The sequence below is a fragment of the Suillus fuscotomentosus genome, assembly GCF_016647785.1.
Source record: "Suillus fuscotomentosus strain FC203 chromosome Unknown F5891scaffold_113, whole genome shotgun sequence".
NCBI lineage: Eukaryota > Fungi > Basidiomycota > Agaricomycetes > Boletales > Suillaceae > Suillus > Suillus fuscotomentosus.
The window spans coordinates 67,812-95,194 of NW_024539625.1; the positions used below are offsets into that span (position 1 = coordinate 67,812).

Below are 27,383 nucleotides of genomic sequence, written 5' to 3' on the forward strand. Positions count from 1 at the left end.
CCCAGGTCTTGCATATTTGACCTATCCGCACACTGAATTGGTATCTACTGGGCCCAAAATAACCAGTTGGCCCATCCACTAACCCTTCCCAGTATTGTGATGGGCCCAGGAATGACTGGTCAGCTCACTTGTGCCCTCTTCCGATACTGTCAATAACCAGCTGGGCTCATCCGTAAGCTATTCCAATATGAGCTGAGCCCATTCGCCAGCCATGCCTGATACTATTATGGGCTCAAAATTTTCCTGTTGGCTCTTCTGACATCAAATTTCTCCAAGAATAAGTAGCTAGGCCCATCTGTACCCCCCTTCCAAGATATATAACTGGGCCCATGTACCTTGTGGCCCATTACAATTGTCCCATTCATGCTATGGCATCCACACTTGGCCCACCCGCTAGCATGGGCGCTATTCCACACTGTGGGCCCAATAGCTATGTTCATATTCATTGACAACACACCTTCCACTGCAGTATACCCTGAGATCACCCCCATTCATGAGCACACTGCTGCTTTCCTTCCTGCTGCCCAAGCAATGGCTGATGAATGTTTTCTCCATCATTACTTGGGGGTATATTATAACATCCCAGCATGTAGCAAGCAACCCCCTTGAAACCCACCTTTCTATTGTGTCACCCGTGGCCGTGTAGTAGGTGTTTTACCCAGCTGGTGAGTACCCTAGTTGTTAGATGGAATATATATATATCTACTCTAGGGAGCACGCTCTAAATGCCGTTCTTGGTGTCCCCGATTTCAAGTACGAGGAAGTTGACACTATCGCCGTTGGTGAGGAAAAGGTTAGGCAGGCAATTGAGAAAGGCGAAATTGAAATTGTATAAGGGCATTAACACTAGTCTTATTACTTACCATCGTCCCCTTCAGCTTCGTCCTGTATATACTATGCAGAGTAGTTAACTGATCTTTCTCTATATCCAACACCATCCATTTCAATTACAATGACCATTACTCAAGATTCCTCCATACAATCCATCAACGAGACCAGAGTCTCCCTCGAAGATATCAAGAGGAGATTTTTCAATGTGCTCAAGAATGTAATGTCATTGCAGCACTCGACACCGGCAGTGGAAAGACTTTCATCAGTATTTTGTTCATCAAATGGATCATGCTACAAGAGTGCTCGTGGCAAAGTCATTGTATTTCTGGTACCCAAGGTAGCTCTGGTCAAACAACAGGCCAACTTTATCACCGCACACACTCCTTTGAGTTCAGTATTGCTTACATAATTGCACAATAATTCATCTAGTTTATCGTTTATACCATTCGTTTATCTCCAAATAAGCAATAACAATATACAGTCTATATGGTGACACCTTGCAGCCCCCCCCGACAGATGAATCCAAATATTCCTGAGGGTCCACAACCACCTCTGTCTTATCCTAGTCAATAAATACAGGTCAGGGACCTCGGGATTACATCCAGGCAGGCCAACAGCCATCACAAATACACATGCTTAAATTCATATATTCCACCAGCCAGCTCTCAACCTTCTGTCTACTACACGTCTGTAACATTCTCCTCGTGCCACGAAGGCAGAATAACAGCCTCCCGCCGGCACATTCTATGCGCATCACAATCACAATCTGATTCTCACCCTGAATCTGACGGACAAGTTTCTGAAGGCATCAGTTATGATGATGCTAATTTTGGGTACATGGATGGGCATGTAGATGCAATTGATGATGCCCCGGTCACATTGAAGCAAAAATGCACCACGGCTGTAAGTGTTGGCTGGTCATAATTTTGCTTCACTGATTTTATTTTCAGGATAACCCCCTTCTAATGTGGTTAAGCGATCATGATGAGTATCTGGCAGAAATGCTTCGGATGGATGGCAGAGGGGACTATACTTCACATACTTGCTGCAAATGTGCCTCTGCTCCTGCTCTGTTCCAATGCGATGACTGTTGTGACATGCAGCTATACTGCGGAGACTGCACTGTTTGCAATCATTTGCGGAGCCCCACTCATTGCATCAAGGTTTCTCTTCATTCATTCTGAGTGCTTGAGTCGGGAGTCAATTTACTTTAGGAGTGGACGGGGTCATTTTTCATGGCTACATCACTCAAGAAGCTCGGTCTGAGGATCCAGCTGGGGCACGCGATTAGTGAAAGCTGTATCCTGCCTCGCAAGTCATCCAATGACAACTTCCTACTCATCGATACAAATGGAATCCACAAGATGGCAGTCGACTTTTGTGCCTGTGAGACATCCCAGACTCATACAAAACAACTCTTGCGCATGGGATGGTTCCCCTCGACAACTGTGGATCCAAGGACAGCAGCAACCTTCTGGCTATTGCACCATTACCATATCTTGTCTTTTGAGTCCAAGGCATCTGCATATGAATTCTATCACTCGCTTGTCCGTATATCTGACAATGTTGGTTTAATTAAGAAGGTTGGCGTTTTGCTGGGTTGATCTTACATGGACTAAACTAACTCTAATTCAGGATCACTATGAATCCTTCATGTGTATGGTTCGCAAGTGGCAACACCTGAAACTGTTGAAACATTTTGGTCATGGTGTCTTGTTACTTAAGGGTCTTATATGAAAGTTGTGTATAATGACAACACAATTATACACGGTGAAGACTTCTTGCCAGTCCTGAAGTCCACAGTCTCCGACTTTTCTACTTCGTGGGAGGTAACGTGGTGAGTTCTTGGGAGGATTTAGTTTGTTGTCCTCTTCTTGTGTAGTCTTATACGAAGTTGTTGTGGAATGTTCTGTGTTCTGGATAAATTCGTTAGGTTTGTTTCAGCCTAGTAGGTCGTGTTTCAACCTATGAAAGTCTGTTTCAACTTTGTCATCCTTAGATGTGTCTCACTTTCCGTTGAAAGGGAGAGTCTTATGAATACACGTAAAGCTTAGAATGAGAGCTGTTCAATGGTTATATAGTCAACCCCTGTAAGGTAGTATATAACCTAGAGTAGAATAACGATAATGAAAGTTATATAGTCGACCCCTGTAAGGTAGTATATAACTTTAGAATAGATAATGATATCTTAGATTACCTCAAGGCACTTATATTGGCCTGCACTTTAAGTCTTAGTGGTCTCACACGGTTTGAGATAAGAGTCAAGTGGGAGGATTGTATTTCATGGGTGAAAATGGGGTCCTTTTATACCTTTTGGGAACCCCCTTACTAAGCATGATTAATCAGATGGATTGGTAAGAATGTGGCTTACAAACCAGGTGATGAATCAGCTTATTACTAAGTACATTACAAATACAGTGTAATCTTACAAAGAAATTAGAAACCATGACAAACCATGACTAAATATGTTGAGTCATGTTAAATAATGTTACAAACCAGAATATTTCCCAGTCACATGATGTGATGACAAATAAAAGCTGGTGGCTGAAAGAAGCCAAATACAAATAAACAGTCAGAAATAAATAGAGATACAAAACTTGGTGGCTGAAAGAAGCCAAATAAAAATAAACAATGAGAAATAAACAGAAGGTCACATGCTTGATACAAATACAAGGTAAAATAAGCCTGTAAAGTGAGAAATAAAATACAAGACAATGAAATAAAGGAAAAATAGAGAGGTAACTTAGTGACAAAGGGCTAGACAGTCTCTCATATCTTCCTTATCACTCTCTATATATATCTGACATGGTATGAATCACATACCATGCATGACAACGGTCACGATCCTGTCGGTGTGAGTGGTACCAAAGAGGGCGAATGCGCTGTGCTCTGTCTGGCTTGCCCACAGCCTGGCAAAAATATGCCCCCTGACTGGAAAGAGGTGCCAAAATACAAACAGTGAGCCTCTTGTCATTTTCAAACATAAAGCAACGCGCTAATCGTACATAGATGGCTGTATTCATTGTTCATGGCTATTGATGCCAATTTTCGATTGAAAAGACGGGATATATCCAGTGATGAAGCAGACCCAAGTCTCTCAAAGGGATGGTCATACTTTGTGGAAGAGGAGAAGTTCAAATCACATCTCAAGGAGCATTGTCCGAGACACAGGAGGTATGTAAACAGTCTGGTCCAAGATGTCGCTAACAGTACCTTCCCAGAAAAGTTCCTGCTCGAACCATAATGCCGTGAATATGGCTGAGACAAAGCTATCACAGGGCCTTGCAGCTAATGGAGTAGGGACAGTTGATTGCGCGCGACATAACTTCAAGTGCCCAAATGGCGTTGGGGACCTACAAAAAGGGGAAAAGTGCATGTGTCACTTGTGAAGCTGCTTTGACTAATTCAAATTTCAGGTACATTAACATGGACTACCTGTTTTTCTCTACACTTCGCAACAACTGTCTCGACGTTCTGAACGTATTGTATGACATTGTGTGTCAATGGCACAAGAATCTATGGAGTCGCTACCCGAGTCACATCATATATCCTATTTGCACATTTTTATTCGGTTCTTCATCCCCAAGTTCCACCTTCCAGCACATATCAAGAAGTGTCAGACAATGTTCTCTTTCAATTTCACGCATTTTGTGGGTCATACAGATGGGGAGGCGCCCGAGCGTGGTTGGTCCAACATAAATCTGGTCGCATCAAGTACAAAGGCAATGGGACCTGGCTGTTGTAGGGACACATTAGATGATCATTTTGGGGATTGGAACTGGAAAAAAGTTGTTGGCTTAGGTATGTGATTTACGCTCACTCATTATTCTTGTTTGGTTAATAATTATGGGGTCAGGCGCATATCCCATCCATAAAATGCAGGAAGCTGTCATTGAGAAGGCTGATTACGAGGCTGCATTCTAGGAGTTCAATGCTGCGATTTCCTCCGACCACAGGTCAGCATGGACAGTGGAGATGGAGAAATGGGAGGAAAACCCCAATGACACATCAGTCACTAACACCCTCGAGTCCAAGTCAATCCGTAAGCTTTAATTTACTATTCAAATTATATCTACTGAAGTGTCTATTATCCAGAAATCATGCAAGCTGCAGCCCATCTGAAACTTGTGGAGATGGAAGCTGAAGAACTGGCTCATGGGATTGACCTATCTCTGCACCCCGACATCTCACCAAGTGTACTTATCGTGTTGGGATTAGACCTCGAAGAGGAAGAGTAAGTGGCTTTACCTAAACGCTACCAGGTGAAGACAACTAACACCTGGGACAGACATCGTGTGAGAGCAGTATCCGAAGGAATGGGTCTCCACGTTTCTGATATACAGAAAGGCACACTTGTGTGAATGAGGAATGTCCTGTGTCAGTAAGATCCAAATGTGGAGAAGTGCACAGGTTCTGTACATACCTGCAGTACAGATTCTCACTACTACTGTGGTTTCCGACCCTCATCAGCCGTTTGAGAATGCTGTGGATATCCACCTGTGGTTGCCATCTAGTCTGAAAGGCAAACCATGTGATTCCTGACTTCAAGCTTATGAATTGGATTTGCGGTATGCCCAGGCCCATGATGCGCTCGAAGAGCTTCGACAGTGCCTTCGCGTGCACTGTTCTATGCTTACATTCAAGCGGGAGTGGGTTCATGGTCAAGGCTCCAACACTCGTGCTTAGAATGCACTTGCTCATGTGCACGGGCGACAAGTGGCATGTACAAAGAGATACAGGGTTGCGTGGGAGGCACTGAAGACCCTGGCACCCCTCTTGAAGAAAGTGGGATGGCGAGGATGGCTGCAAGACCTGAAGGATGAAGATGTGAAACCATTAGTGGACCCTTTCAGTAGAGAGACCAAAGGCCGCCGCCGCCTGACGTGGATCTGGATGATGACAGGTGTAGATACAGGTAGTGATGGCGGCGACGTGGATGGTTAGTTTTTGCTTGATTTTATAAGCTGTTACTGACAACGGTCTCTGAATCTTCTGCTAGGAGTTCGCGTGGAATGGTGCAAGTCCAGAGCAAGAGCAATGCACTGGGCGGAGGAGATGCGAAGGGTGCTACAGTTTTTCGATTGGCAAGCCAACTGGTGGGATGAGCAGAAGGACCAGCTCATCTGTGAGACAGCAGCTCAATGTGAGGGCTTGGTAGCATATGCTCACAAACAGGCACATATCCGATGTCAGCTCGCATCGCGCTTTAGAGTGCTGTGGACCCCCTACCTTCCCCAGCTATCCCCTCTGACCTCGAGCCTCATATCAACCGCCGTACCATCACCAGACAACATGCAATTCCCCGACCTCATGCTACCTGTTTCATGTGCCTAGTGTAGTCAACCTTCTGTAGTGTAATGAATCTTCTATTGTGCCTAGCACTTCGTTGCAATGAACTGTCTTGATATTTTAGTTGCCGGGGAATAAGAATATGTAGTTGCTGAAGAACGAGAATATATAATTGCAGGATGATAGGAACACTACATATACGGACAGCTAGTGTACTGAGGGGCCAGGCTACTACTAGGGAGGCAGCTCTGATGGTTAGCACATTCTGATGCATTATAGACAGGCTAACAAGCATTGTTAATGCAATACAGTTGTGTGGTAAGTACCAGATATAATGCATTATGCCTACAGGGACTTGTGCTACATCCCCCTTAGTGAGCATTCTCATTTTCCAATATTTATGTTGTGAATTACATAGCTATTGAAGGCTTTTTTGTGGAAAGCAGTGTTCGCATTACTCATCAAAATTAAATTAGCATGCGAGTTTGCGACAATGTTGCGATATTGCACCATCACTGCCTGCAAGGACTGGTAGCGTCAAGTGCATACATTTTCCAAATGTTCTTATTTTTCTTTTGTTATATTTTGACTATAAGTTAATTAATGACTTTTGATAGAGACTTGGCAAGTAGATAAAATTTAAAGCTATGTATACATGAACTCTCACAAGTGGTGTGGCCCATGAATGAAATGAACTTCAATATTTTACTAGAGGTTGGGCGTGGTTGAGAGGTGCATGTACTAGCACTGTTGGTCAGTATATGATTGTAGCTGAATTGTTTTGACTAAAATCGGTGTATGTGATTCTGGAGGCAGTGAAGGTACAACAATTCAGATGGTGAGTCTGAACAATATTGGGTCTTGCAGAACCTAGCTGCTATTCGACCCTAAAGGGTTTCTGGACCAGGCTCAAGGCTCAGAGGAGAGGAAATATCATGAAAACTTGCTCAGTACTCTGCATCAGCAAAACCCTTGTGTGATTTGAGGCAATGTGCAGTACCACACAGTGCCATACAGTGACTGCAGCATCACAGTGAAGTCCCCCCCTGTGCAGTGGAGCCACAGCGCCACACAGTGCTGCCAAATTGAGTCAAGCTGTGCAGGAACTCATTTGTTGCTACCTGAAATATCTCATGATTGCTATATATAGCACTACACAGAGTTGTACAATCCTTCAAATACTGCCTGTTACTATGCAAGTCAGATGGTTTAGATGTGTTCTTGCATGCCACAAGCGGTATCAAGTGCAATATGAAAATATCAGCATTGAAGCAAGGGTAATACAGTAGTAGATATGATGTGATCAGTATGGGATGTAAGGGCTAGTGCATATTAATCAAGTTCAACCACCCAGTTGGAATCGCTCTCGAGGTCTTGAGGCTCATCATCAACAACAACCCCAGTCCTGTCTCGATGATCAATAGTACTAGTTTAAATAACACAGGAACACATACATGCCAGCCAGAGCCCAAGATCGGAGTGCTTCATTGAGCTTCTCACTGTGATATTCGTCATCTGCAACCTGCTTGAGCATATTTGTTAGTTTACGGTACACCTTTTCAGAATCTCCCAAAGCTGTTTGCTTCGTGTAAAAAAATACCTGCTTAAAGACAGCAATTTTGTGCCTCCCAAGCCACGATCAATTCCGTGACTAGTTCCAAGCATATACCAGTATCACTAAGGGCTTCCTCATGTGCAGGGAATGGGTCTGCAGTGGCAAGATGCAACCTGAAACAGGCCTTTGTGTAATTTAGCAGTTTGACCCAAAGATCCGGAAAGAAACCAAGAGTCTTCTGTTTTGCAACAACAGTACTGCCCTGTACATTCTTGGCTGCCTTTGTGTGGCGCCCAACACTGGTGTGTTGGACTTCTGAATCAACCTTCATGTCACCATCAGAGTCCACACCTGCTTGATGATCGTTGTTTGACCAGAGAGTGCTAGTGTGAGCGCGCTTGGTGTTTGGCTGTTTGACCATGAAGCCAGAATGGTGCACTGAATGCAAGTATGTCAGTGATGGAGACCAAATATGATGATTGGTCTTCTGATGCCATTTAATGACATCATAATCCACATTAGGCTGATGAACATGATTAATCCAAGCTGAGTGTATCATATGGTAGCTACTTACCACTTCCACTTCCACTATTGCATTGGAATGAGCTTGTTTGCTAGCACCATGCAATCGACTAGTTTGTGGTTGGCTCTGCTCACCGCAATCTTTACGCCTATCTTGCCTGTCATCCTTTCGAGATGCATGTCCAAGGTGATCGACCCATTGTTCTGCCTGACCTTGACGTCGCTGGGTGTGGCCGATATCCTCATTCTCATCTGCAGATCTGTCAAGTGAGAATTCAACAGGTGGAGAGGTACACATTTTGTCATTGCTCAGAGGGAACTTGTCATCATTGACCATGTTTAACCCACCATCAACCTCGGACATATCCTTGTTGCTGTGATGTTTGGTTTCTTCATTTTCCGATACAGCAACAGGTCGCAAGATGGAGGAAGCGCTGTCTGGAAAAGCTCGACCTGCCCCCAACAATTTTTTGTGAACAGGTGGCTTCAGGTGTGGGATGGTAGGCTGTGCCTCATGGATAGCGGGTGCACATATGACAGGTGGTTCAACAGCAGGCCTTCTTGCAACCTCTGTGTGAGTATGGGAGCGTGGTCTATTCTGCTGAATACGAGATTTTAGACACTCAGGGTGCTCTTCCAACCACAAACACTGCAAACTGACATAACCCGGAGGAATGGGGTTCTTCTGTAACCCAAACCTTTCACCAGGCTCTGCAACATGCAGAGAAGGTGCGAAACCTGCATCATCTGATTGATCTGGTATTGTAACTGCTGGTACAGCCTGTGGAATATTAAGTGTAAGGGAATGTGTAGCTTCACATTGTAGAACTTACTGATTTTTTACCTTTCTTACAAGTTCTCTTTTTTACTGGAGATGGCACCATGATCTTCTCCAGCTCTCCATCAGGTATAACAAACTGTCGTCCCTTGCCAGTGCATCTTCCTGGTTCATCAATCACAGCTTCTCCAGCCCTCCTTAACTGAGAGGCTGCTCCACCTTTTCCAGCATTGGGATGACAGGTATGCCAACAAGGCTCCAAAGGTGAGTCAACCTCAGGCTTGACAAGTGGAGTTGCGATCTCCGAGTCGTAATCACTCAGGTTGAGTGCTGAGGAATCAGATAGCACCACTCGCAGACACTTCGACTTGCCCATGGTTGGTGGAGGAAACAATGGCAAAGACAGATGGCTGAACTCACTAAATAAACTAAGTCCCATGTTATGAGGTAAAAGCAACATGTAGACTTATAATTGAATCTACCTATTACTACTAAGTCCACTTAATGCCATAATAATACTCCTGTAGACACCTGTATGCTTGTGAACTGTTTCAACTATAGACACATCATTCTATTGCATTACAGTGGCTCAAAAAAGTGTCTTAATGTTTCTGACTTTTCATGTAATTGCTTTATTATGAGCCAGGGTGTGGGACTATTACTACGCTGTAGGGAGGTGTCATAATACTATACTTCTCAGCCTCATTTATGCTCCCTGTAGCATGGGAATCTGATGTCATCATGTGCAGATATGGCTATTTGAATTTGGTGACTCATTGAGACACTTTTTTGACTTTCAGTTTGATCAACACAATCTCTATAATTATGATACTTTATGTGACCTCCTGTTGCTCTAATCACTTCTGCCACTCCTCTAGCCATGCTATCTATCAATTTTGAATATTTCTTCTTAGTACTCCTTTCTCACTCTGCTGCAACTCTGTCCTACAGCTGAAATAGCCCCTATGATGAATTTTGATAGGCTGCAAGCAATTTCTTAGATATTTTTCAGTAATATTCAATAGGGCTAATGTATGGGGACTGTGCTATACATGATAGAACATTGATATTATGGTCTTTGAGCTGCTAGTGACTGACTTGAAATCTTACTTCACATGAATGAAGATCTCACATTTACCATATTCTAACTGGGCAGGCCACTAATGCTACTCAGGCCACCTAATTCATCAATTCATCATCTCCAGCACTGTTTCCACTCAAACCATTAACAATACTTGCAAGGCAACAAATATTAAAGTTACAATCAATCAGAAGAGGATTCTCCTATCCCTAGCCTATAGAAATAGTAAACTTCAGCTTTAAAGACCAGTACTGGACTGAAAGAGGATTGGAAGAGAATTATATTATGAGATAAGACCAAGATAAATATAATGAAGTCAGATGGCTGGGAATACATCCATAAAATGACAGGTGAACCACTAAAAAAAAAAATTGTGTAAACTCTCAAGTGTGGAGTAACAAACATAGAGGTATAGAGCTATAGAGATTCAATAGAGTGTATATTCTCTGTGTGAAGTGAAGTGAAGAACTAATACAGAGTGGTACATCTCTATTTTAGATGAGAGTCTGCTAAGACATACAGAAATCATATATTAATGAGGAAGATATCATGTTGCAATAAAATAATAATCCTAAGTATATGTCCAAGTCAGTCACTAGCAGCTCAAAGACCATAATATCAATGTTCTATCATCATGTATAGCACAGTCCCCATACATTAGCCCTATTGAATATTACTGAAAAATATCTAAGAAATTGCTTGCAGCCTATCAAAATTCATCATAGGGGCTATTTCAGCTGTAGGACAGAGTTGCAGCAGAGTGAGAAAGGAGTACTAAGAAGAAATATTCAAAATTGATAGATAGCATGGCTAGAGGAGTGGCAGAAGTGATTAGAGCAACAGGAGGTCACATAAAGTATCATAATTATAGAGATTGTGTTGATCAAACTGAAAGTCAAAAAAGTGTCTCAATGAGTCACCAAATTCAAATAGCCATATCTGCACATGATGACATCAGATTCCCATGCTACAGGGAGCATAAATGAGGCTGAGAAGTATAGTATTATGACACCTCCCTACAGCGTAGTAATAGTCCCACACCCTGGCTCATAATAAAGCAATTACATGAAAAGTCAGAAACATTAAGACACTTTTTTGAGCCACTGTATGTCCTCTACTATTAATGACCAAGCCTCTATAGCAACACCAACTGTAGCTGTTCCTGTGTCATCCGGCCCACTCAATGCTGTGACACCTGCTTCTCCCTCCTGAGCCAAAAAAGTACATATACCCAGCCCTGAACATATCTTCCCCCAGACCCCTGTTATTCATCCACCTATTGGAAAATCAGTACAATGTATTCCAATGTCAACTGGAACCCCTAGAGCTATTGGTGCTCTTCCAAAATACATACCCTCCAAGGCTGGAGGGCTCATGCAACACTTGATCACACCAAATATCTCAGAGTCATGCCATAGCCTTGTTGCACATGTGTCCGCCTTCCAAACAAACAAAGATTATGATGATAGCGACACAAGTACTACTGGTGATGTAAATTATACATCTATTCATACTTATGGTATACTATGAGTGCTGATATTGCCTAGAAATCCACTGACTCCACTGAAGAAGCTAGAGCCAGGCTAGTTTTGGATGCCTCCAGAGCACAGCGGGATGTTTGTCTTGCAGCAAAAAAACTTGCAGACTCCATTATCAAAGAGAATGAAGCACTTGGGAGGCTATACAGGTTCCAAGCAGACGAAGCTCAGAAACAGCTCATGGACGCTAATTTCGGCATCAGTTACATACACCATTCCATCTGCAAAAGCAGTGTCACATGATCGGATAATAATTTGAAGCCCTGAAAACGTTATCGCACATCTGATGATGGTTGAGTTCATGACTTGGATGAACTACTGGTACCAGTCAATCGCTTGGGTAAGCAACTTTAAATTGTACAGTAACTCTTCAATTCACATATTCCACAAGATGATTCTCTGACACTTGGATGCCAGCCCACTCATGACTCGGAGGCTCCTGTAGATAACAGTTTATAATGTGATCTTCCTGTTGTATTACATTGTACCTATGATACTGTGTCAACCCCCTGTGGCCTCCAATTTGAGTCTCTTTTGAATCTGTACTAGAGGCTGTGATAGTGACAGCTTAATGTATTTCTCTAAGTCTTGCACAATCACTATCAGTAAGAATGATTTATTGGACATGAAGTATACTACATATGCTACCTAGTACAGAGCACCTGAGTGGCACTGCAGACCACTGTGTCTGCTACATGCCGCTATATGCCGCTGTGTACCACTGTGGAGTGCTGTATTTCAGGTTTGAATTCTGCTCTTAGGCTCAAAGTCCCAGCTGTCCCCATAATGCATGGGCTTTCTACTATAGTGATACTCAAAATAGGTTTTGAAAACTCGCTTAACACACTTAACATGCTTTGAACTTTCAGCTAGAAGCATTTCAGAGAGTTCAGCTGTTGAAGGTCAGCCTAGCATGGTAAGCAGAGCTTGAAATCTTCATGCCTCCTGCTCGTTGTTCTGCACAACTCAGAGCAAACTTTTTTGTTCATTTGCCCATAATGGACGACGACGATGACATAACATCTGATGGACCGCCTTGCTCAAAAACACCTAGGAAATCAACTGGACCCCAGTTCACTGTTCAGTGGCACAACGATCATGGACTTACTGATGTGCTAGTGAATTATCTGAGTACTCACCTGGCCGATTGCAGGATTTTGTTTTATTCAGATGGAAAGAAATCCATGGCTGCTACTGGTGCCGATAGCCCCTTGGGCTCAGACAAGGGGCAAATTTACGGTGGTCTCGCCAAGATCATCTTTACAGATCACCCCAAGTATGGTGCTGCATATTCATCTAATCCCAAAAAATTTCGTGACGCTGTTGGCAGTCACATCACCACACAAGTCCTTTTGTTTTTTTTGTTCTACTAATAAAAATACTAAATTTTATGCAGTCTCAGGAACAAATACAAGAAGGTCAAAGTGTCCTTTGGCAGCACAGGCGCTGGGGTGATGCCAACTGAAGGGAGTCAGGCAAAGAACCTGTTGGGTGAGTCCTCAGTCTCAATTACTTGGTTATTGGCTGATTGATTCTGTAGATGCAGCGCTTTTGGAGCTGCCGTGGTACAAGGATCTTGATACCATCTGGCACTCCAATCCTTTGATGGCCATGACCATACACTCATCAAAACCGGGCATTGATCACGCCGGCGCCCTGTATTCCCTTGTTCAGTCAAACAGTGGGGCCGGTTCCTCTACATACTTTGGCACCACTCAGCAGTCCTCCCATCCCCCCAATGTTCAGCCATTGCATCCCCCAAACTTATCATATCCTGCGCCCCTGCACCACGCCCTCCCTGTACCTCCTAACACCAATATACTTACTGGCAGCCAGTATCCACCAGCGGTGCTGCAACAACCCCCTCCTGCTCCATCCTATCCCCCTCCTGAAGTCCATCTTCCCGGCCTCTCGTCAGATGACGATGAGGCCAAAAATAATTTTTTATTTGATAGGCGCCTGGGGGATCCTGAGCCCCTTCAGTGACAAATTCCATATTATATGGGCCACCCGACCTCCATAATATCCCATATGAGACGGGCCAGCGGATCATGGGCCCATGTTGTGTATATTCTTGATGATGACGGATGGGCTGGGACACATATTATTCCGATGGAGACGGGTGGGCCCATGTATGCCAATGATATATATATCCTTGATGTTGACGGATGGGCCAGGGGAATATGATCATTCATGGAGATGGGTGGGCCCATCTGGGTAATATGTAGAGTAGGATATTATAGACAGCTGGGCTGAAGAGAGATGTAAGGGAAATATTGTTATATAGACGGGCGGGCCGACGGGGGTGTATTACATATATGGGTGGGCCGAGGTAGGGGAATATTACATAGACGGGTGGGCTGACATGGGGTGTATTACATATACAAGTGGGCCAACGTGAAAAGTATTACATATACAGGTGGGTCGACGAAAGGGATATCAAATAGATGGGTGGGCCGAGGGTGTGATAAAATATTTATTACATAGACAGGTGGGCTGAGGTGGGGTATAATTATATAGACGGGTGGGCCAACATAGGATGTATTACATAGACGGGTGGGCCGAGGTGGGAGATAATGCATAGATGGGTGGGCTGATGTAGGGGAATTGTACATATATGGGTGAGCCTAGATATGTTCCATCAAGACATACAGCTGATGTAGCCACCAGCGAATCAAACACGTAGGATACATGTACACTATGAGTGCATATACCTACCATCGACCACCAAATCTAAACCCCTAAGCACAAAAACATGAATCGACCATGTGTGGCATTGACCAATAATCGAGGACTGAAGTGGAAAAACCCCACACCTGAACCCTGGTGTGCAACATATCCTATTTATAAGCATGGACACCAGAAGCACAACACTCACAAAAATATATATGTCAAATTTTCAGTGCCAAACCCCAAACCGAGATGTACCAACCCCTGAATCCCGAAACCTGAGACTGCCAGGTCTCAGGTTTCGGGGTTCAGGGGTCCTGGAACTCGGAACTTGGGGAAATTTGGGGAGATCAATAAAATTTGATTTACAATCAAGTTGATTGACAAACACATTGACTTACCCATGTTTGAAATATATTTTGTTTACAAATACCGAGTTCCGAGTTCCGGACTCCCGAACCCTGAAACCCGAGACCTGGCAGTCTCGTGTTTTGGGGGTCTGGAACTCAGAACTTGTGGAAATTTGGGGAGATCCATAAAATTTGATTTACAATCGAGTTTATTGACAAACACATTGACTTACCCATGTTTGAAATATATTTTGTTCTACATACCGAGTTCCAAGTTCCCGAACCCCGAAACCCAAGACCCGGCAGTCTCAGGGTTCAGGGGTCTGGAACTCGGAACTTGGGGAAATTTGGGGAGATCAATAAAATTTGATTTACAATCGAGTTTATTGACAAACACATTGACTTACCCATGTTTGAAATATATTTTGTTCTACATGCCGAGTTCCGAGTTACGGACCCCAAAACCCGAGACCCGGCAGTCTGGGTGTTCCGGGGTCTGGAACTCAGAACTCAGTATGTAGAACAAAATATATTTCAAACATGGGTAAGTCAATGTGTTTGTCAATAAACTTGATTGTAAATCAAATTTTATTGATCTCCCAAATTTCCACAGATTCCGAGTTCCAGACCGCTGAACCCTGAGACTGCCGGGTCTCAGGTTCCAGGGTTCCGGGGTCCAGAACTCGGAACTCGGTATGTAGAACAAAATATATTTCAAACATGGGTAAGTCAATGTGTTTGTCAATAAACTCGATTGTAAATCAAATTTTATTGATCTCCCCAAATTTCCCGAGTTCTTACCAACACCCAAACCCCTGAATTGTGGACTGCCGGGTTTCAGGGGTCCCAGAACTCGGAACTCGGAACTTGGGAAATTTGGGGAGATCAATAAAATTTGATTTACAATCAAGTTGATTGACAAACACATTGACTTACCCATGTTTGAAATATATTTTTGTTGTCTCACATACCGAGTTCCGAGTTCCGCTCCCAAAACCCAGAAATCGAAACTCGGGACTTGACATTTCATATGCAACATCTTTCAAAAATGTTTAAATCAACCTTCCATATATCCATACACATTTTACCAACCCCTGAACCCTGAAATTGTGGACTGCTGGGTTTTGGGGTTCGGGGGTCCCGGAACTCGGAACTCAGGATGTGAGACAATAAAAATATATTTCGGGGCTTGGGGGTTAGTAAAATGTTTATAGATATACATAGGTTCATATAAACATGTCTGAAAAATGATGTTCATCTCAAATGTCAAATCCTGAGTTCCGGGTTTCAGGTTTCGGGACTCGGCACCTGGCACCTGGCACTCGGGGTTCGGCACTGAAAATTTGACATAACTCTGGGTTTTGGGACTCTGGGCTTCAGGACTCAGCACTCCCAAAACCCAGAAATCGAAACTCGGGACTTGACATTTCATATGCAACATCTTTCAAAAATGTTTAAATCAACCTTCCATATCCATACACATTTTATCAACCCCCGAACCCCGAAATTGTGGACTGCTGGGTTTCGGGTTTCTGGGTTCGGGGGTCCCGGAACTCGGGACTCAATATGTGGGACTGGACAAAGATATTTGTCAGGGTTCGGGGGTTAGTAAAATGTTTATGGATATATGTAGGCAGATTCAAACATGTCTGAAAAATGTGTTTCATTTCAAATGTCAAGTCCTGAGTTCTGGGTTTTGGGACTTGGCACCCGGCACTCGGGGTTCGGCACTGTGAAAATTTGACATTCGGGTGTTAGGGTGTTCGTGTTTTGGGTGATATCTACCTCAATCTACAGTTTCTAGTTCTGGATATTGGAACTCAATGATTGAATCATTCAATTGTGGCATAGGTGACATGCATTGAAAAAGATTTATGTACATCTATCACTGAGCAATTATGTAGCCATTTCAACCTTCTCACCAGGACAATCAACCTTCACCTCAACCTCCATCTCCTCATCAGAAGAATCATATTCTGGCAGGAGGTTGCCTGGTTCATCTGGGACCACAATTTCACCGGAAAGCCCAAGACCTGAAAATATGTATGCAACATTTCCATTTTTCACTTGTTGCACTGATCACTGAGTTTCAAGTGCTGAAACCTGAAACTCAAAACCGGGTGTGCAACATGTTCATTGTTCATTTACATTACACAGATCATTGAGTGCTGAGGGCCGAATCCTGAAACCCAAAGCCCAAAGCCCAAAAACATGTATGCCACATGCCCATCTACTCATTGCACAAATTACCAAGTGCCGAGTGCCAAAACCCGGTACTTCAAATGGACATGAATTCTATATTTGTATGTATTATCCATTGGTGTAGGGTTCAAATAACTTGGGAATTGTATTTGTCAGTGCTCGGTACTCAGTACTCAGTAGTTGGTAGTTGGTAGTTGGTAGTTGGTAGTTGGTGGTTGGTGGTTGGTAGTCAATATAGGCAAATGATAATGAGAAATAAAAGTTGTTATTACGCTTAACTTCCTTACCGAAGGTTGTAGTCCGAGTCTAGGGGAGTGTATTGGTAGTCTTTTCTTGTCCATCAGTTATCATTTGACTGAGATATAAGCTAAAGAAATCTGAAACATCGGTGATAATGAAAAATGAAAGTTATTTGTAATGATATTTTCGGCCTGAATCATATATAAATGTGACTTTGTATAAAAGATGTCTATTGTCACTCTCCACACATATGTCATTTTGCCTATCATTACATCAATCCTTCGTGAATCTTTCTAAGCTTTTAAGCTATTATAATGGATGTATATGGGTGTTATTCCAGGTCTCTGATCACATCACAGGCTTGTTATGTTGTATATCTCGACATAATGTGCAAGTCTCGCTATTAATATTCATTCTTTTATCTTTAGACTCACTTACTGCACACATGTATTTCATTTGTCATTATTGATGTTTTGGATTTCTTTAGCTTATATCTTGGTCACATGGTAACCAATGGATGAGAAAAGACTACAAATAAACTCACCTAGGCTTGGACTACAACCTTCATTAAGCTGACTACTGATTCCTGGATACCGAGTATCACAACCAAATACTGAGTACCAATTACCATGTACCGAGTACTGCGTAATGAGTAACAAGATAACCAATTGACAAGAAAAGACTACCACTACACTCACCTGGACTTGGACTACAACCTTCGGTAAGGAAGTTAAGCATAATCACAACTTTCATTTTTTTCATTATTGCTGATGTTTTGCCGAATGACAAGGAAAGACTACCAAGACACTCACCTTGACGTGGACTACAACTGTCATTTTTCATTATCATTTGCCTATATTGACTACCTGAGTCTCGAGTACCGACCACTGACCACCAATCACCAATCAACGAGTACCAATCACCGAGTACCAAGTACCAAGTACCAAGCACCAAGTACTGAGTACTGACAAATACAATTCCCAAGTTATTTGAGCCCTACACCAATGGATAATACATACAAATACAATTTGTGTCCATTTGAAGTACCGGGTTTCAGGTTTCGACACTTGACACTTGGTGATTTGTGCAATGAGTGAAAAATGGACATGACCCGAAGCACTCGGAACTCGATGATTTGTGTAATGTAAATGAAAAATAAACATGTTGCATGCCGGGTTTCAAATTTCGGGTTTCAGCACTCAAAACTCAGTGATTTGTGAAGTGAGTGAAAAATGGACATGTTGTGCACATATTTTCAGGGTTCAGGTTTCAGCCCTCGGCCCTCGGAACTCGATGACTTGTGTAATATAATTGAACAATGGACATGTTGCACACCTGGTTTTGAGTTTCAGGTTTCTGCACTCAAAACTCGGTGATTTGTGCAACAAGTGAAAAATGGACATGTTGCATACATATTTTCGGGTCTCGGGTCTCGGCACTTGGAACTCGATGATTTGTGTAATGTAAATGAAAAATCAACATGTTGCACGCCGGGTTTTGAGTTTCAGGTTTCAGCACTCAAAACTCAGTGATTTGTGCAACAAGTAAAAAATGGACATGTTGCGCACATATTTTCGGGGTTCGGCCCTCGGAACTCGATGATTTGTGTAATGTAAATGAAAAATCAACATGTTGCACGCCAGGTTTTGAGTTTCAGGTTTCAGCACTCAAAACTTGGTGATTTGTGCAACAAGTGAAAAATGGACATGTTGCATACATATGTTTGGGTCTCGGGTTTGAAAAATAGCATAATAACAACTTTCATGTTTTCATTATCATTTGCCTATATTGACTACTGAGTCTGATAAGGGACCCCTTGGATGATCCATTGCTCAATGACATACTACCTGATTGGAAGTGTGCTGGTTATCAGATATTCATTTGTTGACTCCCGGGTCCCGGAACTCGGAAGTCAGTACAGTTGACCCAAATTTGGGTGGTCAGAACTTGGTGTCTCATAGGGCAACACAAGCTTCACACCCCAGATTCCAAATTCTGCAAGACAACCTGTGCACCATCAAAGGCCATGTCAGGAGATCACCTGCTGCTCCGGGAACTTGGTAACTTTAATTTATTACCTCCTCTGAGTATGGTTGACCCAAAGGTTGGTAATTGGAACTTGGCTTCTCATAGGGCAACACAAGCTTCTCACCCTGGATTCCAAAATTTGCAAGACAATCTGAGCACCATCAAAGGCCATGTCAGGAGATCACCTGCTGCTCCGGGAACTTGGTAACTTTGATTTATTACCTCCTCTGATTTGGTTGATGTACAACTACCTCAGCTCCATCATGTCTACAATTATGATACACATGGGCCCACCCATCTATATTTTATACCACTCTTGGCCCACCCGTCTAATACAACATCCTCAGCCCACCCGTCTAATTAATATGTGTCTGGGCCCACCCATCTAATACAATATTTTATAATACCCTCGGCCCACCCGTCTAATTTAATATATGTCTGGGCCCACCCGTGAATGTGATAACAAGTACCTAACCATCTATCTCATACACATCTACCTTAATACACCCATCTGCATAATATCCAACTACCTTGGCCCACCCATCTACCTAATATTCATGTACATCGGCCCACTCATCTACTCTATATATTTCCTGCATGGGCCCACCCGCCTCCATCGGGAATAATTTGCCTCCCGGCCCATCTGTCATAGTCGAGGATATTTTTATCATGGGCCCATGGTCCACTGGCCCATATCATACGGGATATTATGCACATCTGTTCCCTCGTATTATATGGAGATAGGTCACTGTAATATGTGGGATCCTGCCGAGGACAATGACATGATACTCGATGATGCTTCCCCCATTGCGGGGAAGAAGCGTCAGCTCCCCTCAATGCCATCTCCTCCTCCCAATGTTCCAGAGCTGTTTGAGGTACCAGCAAAAACTCCAGCATCGGCATACAACAACCGTTTGGCATTTAGGGCGCAGAAGCCCTCAAGCCATGGGAGCCAATGCAGACTGCTGTTGGAGATGTCACGCAGCGCGTCAACACCATCGACGACACGCAACACTACCTCATCATTGGACTTCCACATGTCCCCGACACCTACACCTGAGACCTCCCTGCCAAATAGCACCGGCAGCTCGAAGAAGAAGAAGGCGAAGTTGGACGTGTCACAGCAGGTGGGACAGGTGAGAGACGAGATTGAGAGCATGCACTCGGACACGATGTCATGCCATGACAGCAAACACCTTCGCTTCCTTGCAAAGCTCGAGGTTAAAAGCGAGCATAGTCATGACACTAAAAAGTATGAGTGGCTTCGTTCCAGCTGCAAGCATGAGGCCTCCCAAGCCACTGTCACCCATCAGCGCATGCAAGAGGTAAAAGCCACCAAGATTCGCCTTCGTGAGACGGACATTCGCGTCCACCAAGCACATTCAGAAGTACTCGACAAGGAAGTGGAGACTCTGCAACTCAAGATACAATTTCACCAAATGATGCAGGCCAGCAAGGCAGCATTAGATGGAGGAGTTGGGTGAGTTGTCTCATTGTCTCCATTCGTTGCTTGCTGTCTCCATTCATTGCTCGTTGTCTCTACTTGTTGCTCATTGTCTCCATTTGTTGTTGCTCGTTGTCTCTTACTTGTTGATGTTGTCACTATGCTTACATTTGTGTTGTTGTTACTATGCCCTTTGTTGTTACTGACATTGTTATGTTTGTTTTCTTTTGCTGTACAAGTGCATTGGTAGTAGTACATATCTAATCAAGTACTATTGTTGTCATCCTTCCCTATGGTGTGCATTTGAGTGAGGACTGTCAAAGAGTGCATCCATCAGCCTTGCTCTAGCAGCTTGTCCTGGAGTGCCTTCATAAGTCCTGTCCCCAACAACTTCTTCACCATCTGGATACTCAACCTCTTGGTCAATGCAATCTTCCCCCTCTTCACAAGCCCACTTTAGAGAGCTCTCATATGTCCCATCCCTCTTGTGGTGCTTGATTTCAAAGCAAATGATCATGTTGTGTAGGATAATGCAGCACTTGATCCACTGCACAGTGAACTCAAGGTCTTTCTCAGCCTGAATTCTGAACCAGAGCTCTCGAAGGGACTGGAACCGTCCCTTCAAAACAGCAAATCTGTGTTCAACATGAACACGGATCTAAAAAAATTCAATTTACTGAAATATAAACCTCAAAAAAAAATACCTTAGAGAGATGATAATTAAATGTCTTCTGGTCCTTAGTCAACCGCCCATTGCGAGGCTTCTTGAAAGGGGGCAATGCACCATGGCTCCAATGGATATGCACTGTCAGCCCACACCCAATGACCATCAGGTAGAAGGTCAGCATGCTCTTCATAGAGACTGGTAGATCGAAAAGCAAATGCATCATGGACACTCCCAGGATGACCCAGAGAATAATCCACAATGAGAAGGTTATGGGGCAAAATGACTGTCTAGAATTAAATCAATTTTTGTACATGAAGATTTTAAAAAAATACCTGACAGTCAAGGGAATATTTGGATTTCCTATCATAAAATGTCTCACCAAAGTAACCAGGTTTGGTGAAAAGATTCATAGTTGAGCCATCAATTGCTAGAAAGCCACCCTTCCACTCTGGGCAGGTACACGACTTGGCAAATTTGCGAGCCAGGTCAGCATCCTCAGAATTATCCGCTGGGAAGCAGATAAACTGATCATGAGCATCAAGCACCGCAATCATCACACAATTAGTGCAATTAACCACAGACCCAACACTCACGCCTGCCCATTGAGCGACATCTTCAAGAGTAATAGCATTTTCACGAAGAGCATTAATGGTGTCATGGAGGCAGTCGTAAGGCAAAGCGATGTCATCAGAAGAGATAGAACCATCACTGGAAGAATCTGAAGTCCCTGTCATAGGGGAGAGGGGGGAGGGGGGGAAGGTGAACTAAAAGATAGATAGATTGAATTATCATCTGAAGTAGTAGAAAGTGAGTCCTCGGAGTCAGAATCGCTCTCAAAGTCGGACCAATTGTCCAGGATATCCTGGTACTGTAGCTTGGCCAGGGAAAGTTCGGCCTGATCTACAATAGCCAGGAGTTCTTTACGGGTGGATGGTTGAGGCATGGTCACAATTGGGGAGTCGAGGGAATCAAAACTCCTATCCATTTGTGTATATGTGACGTAGTTTGTGGCAGAGTTTTGAAATTCGGAAAGTTCCGAAGTTTCGTCTCGCAGTGAGCACGCTGATGCCATCGTCGACCTCACCATCCGGCCTCAATGCTTACACACAGCACTGAGTAGGACATCAAATTTTCAGGTGTCATCAACCCAAGGTAAGTATTTTTTTTGCCTCCTGTAAGTTCCAGCTCACATATTCACCCTTATCTTACAGGAAATCTATTCTAGTGCTAGTCCCACACATGACCAACAGCAGCTCATCTTTACTGCCAAGCCGCTGGTTCCTCACTACCCCCTACCCCTTCTACACTCCCCTTCTTGAGGGATCGACTCTGCACTCATTCCAATCCAGCCGGCTCAAGGCATGCTTAGGTTTACATTACCCCTTATGCCTGATGCAGTCTTTCAACCGCCCCAACCTGTACTATGCCGCAGTACAGCCTAAACCATCCATGAAAAAGAAGGTGGTTCAAGCCATTGCTGGTTTCATCAAGTCACAGCATGCTACCCATACTGGCATTGTGCATGGCTTCTTGAAGTCGGAGTGTGAGGAACTTGCTGAGCAACTGTGAAATGACTATGGCTTATCTACCAAACATTACCGTGCCAATATGGGCCCACAAGAGCGCAGCACCACTCAAGATCCGTTATCCACTCAACTTGAGGCTTGAGGCATGGCAGCATCCTGGAAAGCAGCTCAAAGGTAGCCGTACTCTCCACAACTATAACATCGTCTTTCACTTTACTTTACGTCTCTGCAGATTCATGCAGATCTTTTTCATGTGTCCTCCTCCCCTTGGCACTTATTTAGTCCCTCTGGCATTCACTACCTACAGCTCATTTCATTCTCATGTGGACTCCCTTGTTTTATGAATGTTAACATTCAAAATACAATGTATATCTACTATGGGTTGCTTTTTTTTTACTTGATGTATGACTTCCCCCTATGAACATACACTTTGAAAAATCACAAGTGTTTGAATCTCCAACTTCGTGCCGATGTGCACCGAGCATGTTTTGAGCGAGTTGAAACCAAATTTAACCGAGAGTTCAAAGTGTGTTAAGTGTGTTAAGCGAGTTTTCAAAACCTTTCAAAACCTATTTTGAGTATCACTTATGAATATCATTGAATCTGACAGCAATAACTGCATGGCTCAAAGCAGAATTGTGCAAAAAGACAGACTTGAAGTAGATTATTACTAGTAGTACTAGTATGAATTTTTGTGGAACAATGAAGCACTAGTCCACAACTAGTAAATATGTCAGCTGCCAGTGGCCACTGAGCTCCTGCCTGGGCTGTATTGATAGACCTTTGTTGGCATCTTAACTTCAACACTCTCCAATGAGTCTCTGTCATGGCTATCAGTGCCAGAAGACATGGGTCTCTCCCCCTCAGCATGCCCTCATTGTACTCTAATGTTACTCAATCTGCAGGCCAGTCAGGAGACTGGCTGCCTTCAACACCCTCAGCCAATCCGAAGTTGTCCTTTGTCTTTAGTCAACAAACACTCCAAGTTAAATAATTGCACAAAGACAATTTGGAGCCTGTAGTAGGACTGCCTGACCTTGATCAGCTAATCACTCTTGATGATAACCTTAAAGCAGCATTTGTAGAAACACTTGCTTTTGACCATGATTACACTAATGAAGGTCTGAATATTGGTACAAATTTTTTGCAATCATTTTCTTTTCAGTTAGATTTGATGACTGCACTCTCAAGATCACTGTATCGCCATTCTTGAAGAACTTCAGCAGTTTCAACTAAACACAATCGTAAGGTATCAATTGAGTCCATCGAGTATCTCTAACACCCTTCAAGACCATCCAGCATATCACACAAGCAGAATATGCGGCTGTCTTATCGTTTACATCTGAATATCCTAGTATAGAGTTCAAAGCCAGGTAAGCCAGCTGCTCAGATTGCTGACTTACATCTTGTGTTGATTGTTACTGACACATACAAGATCCAACTACTTTCCAGACACTCAAGAAGTCGAGATTATGAGCCCCTCCCCCGTTCATGAAACCATCATCACCTACTTTTTGCAAATCAGTCACGATGACCAGTATGTCAACACACAATTCTTCACGAAAAATCGGCTCCCCGATGAAGAATCATCGCAGCAAGTCCTGGATATCATGGGTGTTGTGCACTGTGTTGATCAGTTTGGCAATGACAAAAGCTTTGTTCAGGTGGCTCGTTGAGGCAGGTTTCAGCCAAAGTGACACATCTATCATGCGCAAATTTGGGAACATGGTGAAGAACAATTCAGACATCAAGATGCTAATCAAGGTATCAATCAATGAGGATGGCACATTCCAAGGTCCCAAAGGGCACACTGAGGTCGCAAAGTGGCTTTGCAAATCTGGATCGCGGATGAACCATGAGAAATTCAAGAGGGTGACAGAATGCATCGTGTGAGGGTGACCATTTGAATTCTATGATGATTTCTGTGGCAGAAACATTGCAGTTGGGAGATGAAGGTTCACATCCATCGGGATACACGCAGATATCCGGCTTGATGTTGAATACCGTTGAATTTAATTTTGAACAGTTTTTCATGTCTTCGTATTTGTGAGTGTCGACAAACGACAGTTGAGGAGCGAAAGGTGTGATGGCGTTAATCTGGAATGGTGATCAATAATCTCAATAATGTATGTGCGAGGGTATACTCACAAAGGGTTTGTAAGCATGTTCCTCATTTCTAACAGAGACTATATCGTTGATTGCGCCAACAGCGAAGGCTGAAGTGAAGGACGAAGAATCATAATCGGGAATTTGAGAAGTTGGTAAGAATTCCTGGAGAAAGTCCCTAACTGGCATCGGGATGACAAAGTACCCTTTCATCTCTTTACCCATAGCATTAATAGTTTCAAGCCGGCATCATGTAAGAGTGGTAAAGGGCAGCATGGTAGAACTGTCCTGTTTGATAGGAGTATCAATGACATCATTGGGACCTAAATAGGGGCCGTCCGCAATAGGACATGTAACTGGTTTTACGGTAGAGGCACCTTCGACAGGCACTGCAACGTTCATGGGTAAAATGTACAGGGTATGTGTGTGACAATATGTATAAGAGATATGGATATGTATGTACAGATAGCTAACGGCAATAATGGATGATATATTCCGAAGAGGGAAGAAGAGAAAAAAGACGAAATCTACATTTGGAGCCTTTTATAGTGAATGACTCAGACTCAGTTTGGATTTTCCCGGATCTAGAACCCTGCTGCAAGTGGGTGAATCTGCGTTTTGAAATTCAGTCCTATACATCGTGAGATATGACGTGTGAAAAATGGGGAGGGACATACTCGACACAAGGACATGGCAACAATGTGCTGTGGAGAAAAATTCCATCGTGTGAAGTGTGATACTACCCACTCAGGCTTGACAGTTTTGAGATGATCAATGAGCACTGTAGAATATAAACGAGCCAGAAAGTAAGGATAGTGTCTGAAAGGATCGAGGTGAGAATGCAGAGGGAGGTAATGCCATATGGCAAAGCCCACTACTTCGCTCCATCTCGAAAATGTACTTGATGATCCCTGGTGTTGGGGGCACGTTCCTGATACCGCCATGATAATAGAGGATCAGGCTGTTGCCTACATGGGTGGAGTCACGGGTATAGATGGATCCCTCATGGAATGTGCGAGCGTGCAAGATTGCCTGCTGAACTTGGATGAGTTGATGGAGGTCGTCTGGAATAACTTGTTGTGTAAGGGGGCGATCTTTGGACACAGAAATAGGATCAGCGTCAACTAAGGGAGACACGAGTCTGTCGAATAGAGACTTCACCTCCCTAAACACGGGAGGACAAGAAGGTCGGTTTAGCCAATACTTAAGCTTTGCAGCCTTCATGTATGAGTGAAGGAGAGTGGATTCTTGCTGACCTGCGTGAGGCAGCATAAGTCCGTTATTGACACAGAAGTTAGAATCATACCGAAAATGTGATTGTTGGGCAACCGTTGCAGCTGCCCAATGAGATGCTCGTATGGGAAGCACCACCATGACCTTACCAGACCGAAGAGCTGCAAGTAGTCCCAAATATGCAATGCCATATGGCCATTCGTGTGATGGGGTGCACGTGGAAGCAACACCTGCAGGTCCCTCATCCAGTCGATAATGCATCCACGGTATGCTTCTACTCAAGTGGTTGTCATAGACCATTGACACACGATGTGGACGGCAGATACGAGGGCAATCGTATGATCAAGGATTGCACGACAACTGACTGTGATTTCCAATGTGCGGTAAGTAGATCCCTCGCCCCACAAGCTAACCAGAGCTATGGGTAAGTATAATGTCATTAATGTGCGCCATTCATCGGCCTTCAGGGTTCCAGCTTTTGTTTCCCCGAAGTTACGGGGAACTGATCTTATCGAGGATGGCGTATCCATCGTCCTAATCACATCAGTAATGTGTCGCATGACCTCTGGGGTAGCAATGCACAAGTTTGACAGCTCAGGCGTGAAAGGTTGAGTTTGATGCTACAGAGGCACTTAAGAGCATACAATAACATCAATATAAAATGCTCACCCAACTGATGAGTGATCTAACCCAATAGGGTTTGAAGACTTTTTTGCCAGCATGAGGGATGTCTGGCGTGACGCCCAATCCTTCCGACACAAACCGAAGGGATGCAACTTTCTTGTTCAACAATTTTCTCTCTAATTGCGCAAGGTGATCCTTGATAAGCTGTGGGTCATTCCCTTCAAGGTTGGGGACTGCTTCAGTAAGGAGACTCTGAATTGATTTGACAACTCTAATGTCTTTTCTTGGAAGTCTTGAGGTTTGTTGAGGTCGACGTCAAGGAAGAGATGAGTAAAAGCAGGGATAACATCAGGCTTGTGATGTGCGGAATCAGATGTGAGGCCTAAAAATTCGCGAAAATGAGTGTGCGCGAGACCCTCCAGCAGGCAATGCATAGCATCGACGACAATTTGGCGAGAAGGATCCCAGTATGATGACCTCCAGAGTGTCGACCACCGCACCCCATGTGATGCGAACAACTTGTTGCGTTCAGCAGAAGTTCCAGCATTCTTCCAGAGTTCAGCATGGCGGCACACTTCATCCTTGTCCCGAAGTCTCCAATCTTCAGACTGGATGTCTGTTCGACCGCAAGTCGATCTGTGCCAACAATGGCAGGCAGTGCAAAAAAAATGGCTCAGTTGGACCCGCTAGCTGAGCAGC

At 43.7% G+C, this 27,383-nt stretch overlaps 7 protein-coding genes across 7 annotated transcripts; 5 read left to right on the plus strand and 2 right to left on the minus strand.

Moving 5' to 3' along the window:
- Positions 1-1,668: 1,668 nt before the first annotated feature.
- Positions 1,669-2,435, plus strand: F5891DRAFT_986313 (uncharacterized protein; the record flags this gene model as incomplete). Its single annotated transcript, XM_041377740.1, has 3 exons — positions 1,669-1,734; positions 1,782-1,994; positions 2,046-2,435. The coding sequence occupies 3 exons, from the start codon at positions 1,669-1,671 to the stop codon at positions 2,433-2,435; spliced, it is 669 nt and encodes a 222-aa protein (XP_041218509.1).
- Positions 2,436-3,859: 1,424 nt separating this feature from the next.
- Positions 3,860-6,655, plus strand: F5891DRAFT_986314 (uncharacterized protein; the record flags this gene model as incomplete). Its single annotated transcript, XM_041377741.1, has 12 exons — positions 3,860-4,005; positions 4,248-4,326; positions 4,419-4,632; positions 4,793-4,873; positions 4,927-5,065; positions 5,214-5,362; positions 5,549-5,770; positions 5,831-5,974; positions 6,328-6,374; positions 6,432-6,438; positions 6,472-6,494; positions 6,539-6,655. 12 exons carry the CDS (start codon positions 3,860-3,862, stop codon positions 6,653-6,655), a joined length of 1,368 nt encoding a protein of 455 aa, XP_041218510.1.
- Positions 6,656-7,452: 797 nt separating this feature from the next.
- On the minus strand, positions 7,453-9,414 carry F5891DRAFT_1197040 (uncharacterized protein; the record flags this gene model as incomplete). The annotated part of the gene is made up of 5 exons (XM_041368416.1): positions 7,453-7,525; positions 7,575-7,702; positions 7,758-8,198; positions 8,250-8,978; positions 9,031-9,414. The coding sequence occupies 5 exons, from the start codon at positions 9,412-9,414 to the stop codon at positions 7,453-7,455; spliced, it is 1,755 nt and encodes a 584-aa protein (XP_041218511.1).
- Positions 9,415-11,361: 1,947 nt separating this feature from the next.
- F5891DRAFT_986316 (uncharacterized protein) lies at positions 11,362-13,486 on the plus strand (the record flags this gene model as incomplete). Its single annotated transcript, XM_041377742.1, has 8 exons — positions 11,362-11,547; positions 11,604-11,743; positions 11,856-11,934; positions 12,464-12,510; positions 12,748-12,948; positions 12,991-13,085; positions 13,135-13,394; positions 13,427-13,486. 8 exons carry the CDS (start codon positions 11,362-11,364, stop codon positions 13,484-13,486), a joined length of 1,068 nt encoding a protein of 355 aa, XP_041218512.1.
- A 9,069-nt stretch (positions 13,487-22,555) lies between these two features.
- F5891DRAFT_70683 (uncharacterized protein) lies at positions 22,556-22,835 on the plus strand. The gene has a single exon (XM_041372891.1). The coding sequence runs from the start codon at positions 22,588-22,590 to the stop codon at positions 22,762-22,764; it is 177 nt and encodes a 58-aa protein (XP_041218513.1). The 5' UTR covers positions 22,556-22,587; the 3' UTR covers positions 22,765-22,835.
- A 712-nt stretch (positions 22,836-23,547) lies between these two features.
- Positions 23,548-24,397, plus strand: F5891DRAFT_1197045 (uncharacterized protein; the record flags this gene model as incomplete). The annotated part of the gene is made up of 5 exons (XM_041368417.1): positions 23,548-23,706; positions 23,767-23,854; positions 23,913-23,965; positions 24,012-24,094; positions 24,157-24,397. 5 exons carry the CDS (start codon positions 23,548-23,550, stop codon positions 24,395-24,397), a joined length of 624 nt encoding a protein of 207 aa, XP_041218514.1.
- Positions 24,398-24,488: 91 nt separating this feature from the next.
- On the minus strand, positions 24,489-25,052 carry F5891DRAFT_1197046 (uncharacterized protein; the record flags this gene model as incomplete). Its single annotated transcript, XM_041368418.1, has 2 exons — positions 24,489-24,818; positions 24,870-25,052. 2 exons carry the CDS (start codon positions 25,050-25,052, stop codon positions 24,489-24,491), a joined length of 513 nt encoding a protein of 170 aa, XP_041218515.1.
- Positions 25,053-27,383: the final 2,331 nt, after the last annotated feature.